Source organism: Grammomys surdaster, unplaced genomic scaffold (assembly GCF_004785775.1).
Source record: "Grammomys surdaster isolate TR1022 unplaced genomic scaffold, NIH_TR_1.0 126118, whole genome shotgun sequence".
Taxonomy (NCBI): Eukaryota; Metazoa; Chordata; class Mammalia; order Rodentia; family Muridae; genus Grammomys; species Grammomys surdaster.
Genome location: NW_021620926.1, coordinates 2,855,483 through 2,863,914, shown reverse-complemented (window position 1 = coordinate 2,863,914; position 8,432 = coordinate 2,855,483). Strand labels below are relative to the sequence as shown.

Sequence of the window (8,432 nt, the reverse complement as noted above, 5' to 3'; positions counted from 1 at the left end):
GAAAATAGTAGAAACCCTGGCCACACATGATAATCCTTAGAAAGAGTATATGAATGACAGGTGTATTGAGGTGCCTATAAAACCCTGAAAGAAAACAGACACAGGTAACCATGCCACTCAAAAGAAGAGCTGAAGAATGAGCTAAAGATAAAGAGCTAGCAAGAAAGCCTTATACTATAACAAGAACAAATAAAGTGAATCGCAATAGTAGACACTTGCTGTGCGTTTGCTAGAGGCCAGATACTCTACACTCATTACACATAAATTTAATCAGCGAAGATGCCCAATGCAGTCAGTGACATTGTGATCATGTCTTTCCACAGTACAGAAATTTTAAGAGATTCAAAAGCACCCTCAATATTGATAGCTAAAATATCAAAGGACTGATGATTTCCTTCCCCAAACATTTGTTCTTTACTCTTTCATAAAAAGGTTGATGGTTACCTTTACAGAAAGAACCAGGAAATAAACTATGGAAGGATCCATTGGTAATAGTAGCTAGGATGTCTGGATTGACACAGTATACTGGAGCATCAGTGATGTTAGGGAGACTCCAATGGCTGGAAGACAAAACTGGAAGTGAAGCAAGAAATGTGTGTTCATAATGGCTAGGAATGTGGGTTCAGAATTTAGATATTGATGATATAGATACTGACACAGGCACAGATAGATTAAAGAAAGTTAAGTCACTTGAGTTGACAGTGATCTCTGATCTCTACAAAAACAATAGACCAACAAAAGTTCCGGTATATCCTGAAGAAACTTCCTTTTACATAGTTTGTCAAAGGAGTTCATGTGACTCCCAACACAACAAAGATTACTGATTTATCTCTTGGTTGACTCTCAGAAGTTAAAGGGAAGCTCATATGGTTGGAGACACTGCACACTTACAACTTGGGCTTGGGTGATTTGAGATGAATCTACTCTGAAAACCTCCTTCTTTTGGTTTAGCTTCCATGGTACCAGAAATTACTATGCAATCTGCCAAAGGAGAGAAGTAGTTAATAGCCCTACTCAGCCACAATACCTATGAACTACAACAATGACAAGTGTGACAAGATACCCAAAAAGTTTTAATAAGTGGACTCACATTTATATAACCAATAGGTATCTAATGGATTTAAGGCCCACACAATAGGAGGGAAATCATGACTGCTATTAGAAACCTAGCCTACGTCTGGGGACAAATGAAGACACAGACCTTACAAAAGAATCTATTACCAATAATTTTCTAGAGCATCAGAATTCCTAACTAAATTCTAAATTCTATCTTTACACCCACAGATAAGTATAGCTATCAGCCCTCATCAAAGAAGCTTCTTGTTATAGCATTCGAGACCATCATGGAAAAACACAACTGAACATCATGCCTGTATAAACAGTTCAAGGGAAGCCCAGTTCTAGTGGAAATATCCATTATAACTCCTGCATTTGTGCTTCAGAGACTTTCATGGAAGAGGAGCCAGAAAGATTTTTTAAGAAACAAAATACCAGGAAATATGCTATAAAAGAATATCTCCTAAAAGCAGGGACATAAAAATATATTGGTACAATGGCAATATCAGTAGACATACAAACACAAAAGTGGGGAAAGTTCAAAGGTTCCCATCTCTAGACAAAGAATTACTGGAAACTGATGTTTATTGAGAAAGAGAATTAGCCTCACACAGGGATGAACCATCTTAATGGTTACTCAATTCTAAGTGGTCAGGTTTGAAATTATATTGACAGAAACAACAAAAAGGACTTAGCAGGTTCCATTCACATATTTCTGTGTGTGTGTGTGTGTGTGTAATAATAATAAACAAAGAAAAAGAAATTGTCAATTTAATAGTGATGGGAGACATGGAATTGGAATGAAGAAAGAAAATGGCAAAAGCGATAAAATTCTATGTTAAAACTGTGTAGACATTCTTTCAAAGGAAAACAAAAGGTGGAAGATCTTTAGATATGCTTATATTGTAAAGGACAGCTTGAAGAACAAGAAAGGGCACAGGTACAATGGAAAGAGGAAATGGAGGATGTTAAAGGGTCTTGAAAAGCAGGTTGCAGGTGATGAGGGTCTTAGCAATACTGAGAGGAAACCAATTTCTTCTCCCGAGCAAAGTGAAGGAAGTGTGACAGCTGGTTTGACTTCTAAGCCCCAAAGCCAAAGGCCCTTAAACTGTTTAGGATTCTGAGATTAGCCCTATATACTGGAATCAGCACCATGTTCTAAGTCAACATCCTCTTACTTGTGTTTCCTGTGAAGACTGGCCACATGGTCTCACTGGGGGAGAAAACAAACAGCTGTAAAAGAACAGCAATAGGAAACTCCCACAACAATGTGGAGATAAGACTGAAGATTTGTTGGAATGAGGAAAAGCAACGGGAACAAGGAAGAAGACGCGAAGGTTGCAAAATCAGCGTTCTGTTGGCCAATCGTGGCAGGGTCAGAATGGCTAAACTGGTGTGTCAGAACAACGAACAAAGGGCCTTAAAGCCCTGCTTCCTGACTGCTGACAGGAAGCTGCAACTACTCAGATCATCTGCTTCCTCAGTGATTCATACTCAGCAGAGAGGGAGTTCTCAGACCATCCATCCTAAAAACCTATAGATTCCAGAAGTCTGAGAGTCCTGGCATGTTCATTAATTCTTTTGTTCGTATTTCACCAGAAAGGAAGATAATTTGCACACTTCAATGTCTCCCAGGGATTGACTGGCTGACATGTTTACATTTGATTAAAATGATTCCCACAGGATGTATTAAGGAGTTAGAAGGGTCCATACTCCCTACTGTGAGGGCCAGGGAAAGGGTAGTCCAGAATGCACAAGTCATTTTTAAAAGGAGCTCAATTTAATTTTGTTTGGAAACGATTTGAGATAAAAGGAGAAAGGGTAGTGTCAAATGCCAGATTCATATGAAAGTGTTTGATAAATACATCTCCCTATCCTGCTCTTGACTCAGAATAAAAGTAGGAAGGAAATGCACAGAATAACTGCAAAGCTTGCCCCTGGACAGGTATCACCCCAAACATTGTGGAGCTAACCTTCTCTGTCTAATAATGAAAGATGCAGCTTGTAAACTGCAAAGATACCTCCTTACTCTGAAGAGCTGTCAATGAGAATTTTGAGTGATATTCCAGCTCAAAGGGCAATTTTATACTTTTCAAAAGACAAAGTCAGCTTTCAGAGTCCATGAGTATGATGTATTTCATGCTGTCAGTGAAGAACTATCTAATGAAAGTTTGCATGCAGTCTTTCAGCAGGCGGAGAGGTGCCACATAGCAGCTAATAGAATAATTGCTAGTATATTCAAACAATTATAGGCTATAATCTTCTTGGTCCCTCCTTTCACGATCAGAAGAGTAACTGTGAAATTTTAATCCCATGCTAAGGGTTCTTCCTAAGCATTCCTAGTCTTGGTAAATGTCATGATGTCATATAGCTAAATGCTACTACCCATAAGTCTTAGTAAACTCAGAGTTAATGAGCAACATTTGGAAAACAGGCTTTTCACAAGAAGAAATTAGTGGCCAAGTGGTTTTCATTTTATCTCATAAAAGCTGGCAGAGTTTTGGCATCTTCAAATTCTGACTTAGACACATATATTTATACTTTCATATCAGACTGCTTTTTAGGTGAATGTTTTCAACTCTGTAATTAGTAACGCACAATAGAGGCTTTGGCACTTAATTACAGCATGGCTAAGACAATAATAACATGAGAAATGCTAACATTGAAGGCAGTACTTCTTGACATATCTTTGGCTACATTCTTATTGGCTGGGAAAGAATTATATATGCTTAGTGAATAAACCAAACAGAAATGAAGGCGTGTGCGGGAATAACTCACATGAGTTTACAACAGGTACTTCAAGTTAATTCAAGTCCAGTCACTGCTGCTGATTTGGGTGAATACATCATGGGTAGCAGGAGTGGAGAAGACCAGGCACTCCTCTAGACTAGAAGACTCCTAACATTCTGCATCCTGACCATCTTTCAATCCTTCCAGGCTGGACCAGTAGGCAAAGGAAAGACAATGGCTTTTTATCCCCTTCAGATTGCTGGGCTTGTTCTTGGATTCTTCGGTTTGGTTGGGACGATTGGGACAACACTTCTGCCTCAGTGGAGAGTGTCAGCTTTCATCGGCAGCAACATTATTATCTTTGAGAGGATCTGGGAAGGGCTTTGGATGAACTGCATCCAGCAAGCTATGGTCACGTTGCAGTGCAAATTCTATAACTCCATATTGGCTCTCCCTCCGGTACTGGAAGCAGCGCGTGCACTCATGTGTGTGGCTGTGGCTCTTTCCTTGGTTGCCCTCATTATTGGCATCTGCGGCATGAAACAGATCCAGTGCACCGGCTCCAGTGAGAGGGTCAAAGCCTACTTGCTGGGTACCTCAGGAGTACTCTTCATTCTGACTGGTATCTTCGTTCTGATTCCAGTGTCCTGGACAGCCAATATCATCATCAGAGATTTCTACGACCCAACCATCCATGCAGGGCAGAAGCGAGAACTTGGAGGAGCACTCTTCCTTGGCTGGGCTACTGCTGCTGTCCTCTTCATTGGAGGCGGGCTGCTCTGTGGGTATTGCTGCTGCAACAGAAAGGAACGATGGCACAGATACCCAGTCCCTGCATACCGTGTGCCACAAAAGGATAACCAAAGGAAGGTTACTGTGCCTAGAAAAACTTCCACCAGCTACGTCTAAGGTTTGCTTCCAACATCAGCCCATGGCTTATGCTCATGTGTTTTATAAGGTCACCTCAGAAACTGTGAGTACATCAGGCAGGAGAGCTACTTTTATAGCAGATTTAAATTGAGATGAAAGTTGTGATTTGTTTTCCCTGAGTTAGGAATATAAATGACTTATTTGGACATTGTGATTCCCTTTGTGTTATTTGTGCTCACTCGTGTTGAACTCAGTATTTATTCTAATTTATATAGTAAAATATCAAGTGTCTTCTCACTGTAGGCATGTGATGATGATTACTAAATTTTGCTTCTCCTGTATTCTAATAAGAAAGTAAAATTTTAGATTATAATTGATATCAATAAAACATACCTGTTTTCAAACATAACTTATTATTTTCACTCCAATTTTTTATTACACAGACATTAATAGCTAAATGGCAATAAATGTAAAGCAGTAGACCTAGAAAATTTATAGATTAAATAATTTTGGTTGAACTCATCAAAGGTTATGACTGATTATTTAATATTGATTTTTTAAAATTTCTTCTGGAAAACTCATACTAAAAATTCAACTTTTTAAAAGATAATAAAGGAATTCCATTTTTCCCTATGCAAGAGGGTTTTCAAAGTCTTCAATTTATGTAGGTTAATCTTTCTTGACCCATCTATTCAAAGAAGATAATTTATAAATTAAAATAATATACTTTCAAGGTTTATGATTTGCACATTCAAGCAAACAGAATCTGGGTTAGGCAAAGAAATAAATTAAGACAAATGAAATTCTTGTTGAAGGGATCCACAAGTTCAAGCACTGAAGGAATGGCTTCAGTTCTCTTCCCTATTTAGTTAGTGTACAGGTTTAAACATGCAAAGAGAAACAAAGAGCCAAGGTACTTATTCAGATAATATTCAGGCTGAAATAATTCCTACTGCTTTTTTTTAATTCTCTAATAGACAAATGATGATGTGGATGCATTGCATCATGCTTGAAACATACGTTCTCAGGTCTTTGAATTTTGTGTGTACTTAACAATATCAAGATTAAAAGTGGAATGGGTTTCAGAGGTAAATATGGGTATAAGATGTTAGTGAGAAAAATCTATTCTTGTAAGTGGCTTCTAATAGCCTTGCTATGCTGTGAATTAGTGTTTGGATATTCAATATTAATCCTTAAAAAGCGTATTTATTTTATAATAAAATATTTAATACTCAGTATGTAATTTAACAAAAAGTTTTAATTGCTCATCAAATATTTCTCATGTGTTCATGCTTATCATACTATAATAAGCTAATAAAACTGCTATGTATATGTTATTTAGTTACAAGGTTAGTTGGAGAATGCATATCTATTCTTAAAAATCTACCCTTTTAACTGACACATTAATTTAACACTAGCTCAAAGCTAGATCCTGTATGAAACCTTTCTTTTCTTTTCTACCAACCAACCAAGTTCTCAATAATTCAAAGCCCTTTAACAAAGCAAAAATTACATTCAAAACATAAGGAAGGTTAAATGTAACAAGTACCATAGCTGTAAATATTTTCAAATAAAAGCAATAAAAATATTTGTAAAAGTAGTTACTTCAGTGACATTTTCTGGGTATTTTCTTTTACCTGTAAAACCCTAATATGGTTGTACTGAGAAAGAGTCATTTATCTTATGCAGCTGAGTAGGTAAGCCATCAAGAGAGTGAAGACATATGCTTAAAGGTTGTCAGGCAATCATTTGTCTTATCTTTTGATTGATCTAGAAATAATTAGCTTTACAAGAATTGGCCCTTCACTCTAAATGAAGTGTGTCTTTCTGCTGGCCAGTGGATCACAGAGTACAAGGTACAACTCTGGTGGAGTCATGACATAGCGTTAGCTATCGTATTTTTAAAAACGTTTTAAATTTTTCCAGACAGGGTTTCTCGTTGTAACCTTGGCTATCCTGGAACTCTCCCTGTAGACTGGGATGGCCTCAAACTCACAGAGATTCACCTGCCTCTGCTTCTTGAGTGCCGGGATTAAATGCATGCACCACTACCACCGAGTAGCTACCAAATATTATGAAGAAAAAAAAAGCTCACCAACAGATTTGTTTCCTGCTTTTCCATTAATCAAGATATACTTTTGAAATGTTAATTTCCCATCTTATAATGGGCTGCGATATTTTCACTAATACAACAAAATAAATTTGCTAATTTTAAATACATTTAAGGGTACATTATAAATGCAGCCTTAAGAATTATCTATCACAATCACAGGCTATTCAAAAAAATACGTGCTTATTTCCTAAGATTTAACTGAAATTCAATTTTATGGAAAGCTTCATTTAGACTTAATAAATATTTGAGGATTCTGCATAAGCAATTTATAGACTGAAAAATAGTTGCCAAATTTTACCAATATGTATCTTTCCTCCTCCAGTGTAGAGATAAAACAAAGAAATGTAAAGACAGTTATTATTTTTCAGTCTATATGTATAAATTCTGAGGTGGATCAGTGGAGCAAATATTTCCTCAAATTTAAGATTACATAGGAATTTCTTAAGGAAATAATACAGAAGAGCAGAGTTAGGAGACACTAAATGTCTTTGTCTCCAGAGCACGTGTGTTGGGAGAGGCTCCTTCTTTTTAAACCCAGTATTTGAAGGCAAAACTCAGGAAAATGATGAGCTCTAAGATAGGTTTAAGAACCCAAAGAAAGACAGAGCTATGTCATGATTTATATGTTGGGAGCATGGATGGGTTTTCAAAAATCCATGTTGGATACAGGGAGATAGGTAGAGATAAGAAGCATCTATGTGACGTGTTTCGTCGGAAAGAAAAAGAAAATATTGTTTAGATTTCCACAAGTGAAATGTCATTAGAATGAAGAGTATATTCTCAAACATACATAATACATACATACATATTACATACATACATACATACATACACACATGCATGCAACTGCACACACACACATACACACACACACACACACACACACACACACACGTGTGTGTGTGTGTGTGTGACAGTCTTCTCTAGCCCAGAACTTTAGTAATGCACAGAATAGCCACGCAGTCATCTGTCCTCAGAGCAATCCTTTTGGTCCTTGTCTTCCCAACAAGATCAGTCTCTGCATCTTTGTGCTATGGAGTTTGATGTCAATGTCTATGCACAGCAGTTAGTGAGACTGTTGTGATTAGGGAAAGGTCATCATCTACAACAAATTACCAAGCATAGGGGGTTTGGAGAGAGGAAGACTCAGGGAGAAATGGTGTAATTACATTAAATTGTTTTAAAAATACAAATATTAAAATGAGATAAATTTTCTCTTCGTTATTTTCAGTTGGTCACTTTTAAAAATAACGACACATTTAAAAATTGTTGCTTAAGGAAAAACAGAAAACATTACTTGATCTTCTCAATGCCCAAAAAAGTAATACAAGACAGAAAATGTAGCAAAGTACTATTGAGCATTTTTGTGTGTCATGGGTCATACTTTTAAGCGTGTTTAAAGTGCCCAGTGAGCCTTTGTTGGAAAAATAATTTTTCCTTTGCAAATGGTTGTTAATTGGAGATAGCTTTTGGGTAAGGATGAGAAATCATCTACTTAACCCTCTTAGCACCAGGTCACCATCAGGCTTGAACCTGTGCAGGTCATGTGTCTACTGCCTCTGGCTCTGTAACTTCATATGTGCATCCGTCCTCTTGTGTCTGGACAAACACTGGAGGTTTTTGGTGTCATCTCTCCCCTATTGCTCTTATAGTCTTTTGGTCT

General features: G+C 37.2%; 1 protein-coding gene across 1 annotated transcript; it reads left to right on the top strand.

Annotated features, from left to right (window-relative positions):
* The first annotated feature begins 3,887 nt into the window (after positions 1-3,887).
* Cldn17 (claudin 17) lies at positions 3,888-5,055 on the top strand. Its single transcript, XM_028756424.1, has one exon. It carries the CDS (start codon positions 4,021-4,023, stop codon positions 4,693-4,695), a length of 675 nt encoding a protein of 224 aa, XP_028612257.1. The 5' UTR covers positions 3,888-4,020; the 3' UTR covers positions 4,696-5,055.
* The last annotated feature ends 3,377 nt before the right edge of the window (positions 5,056-8,432 follow it).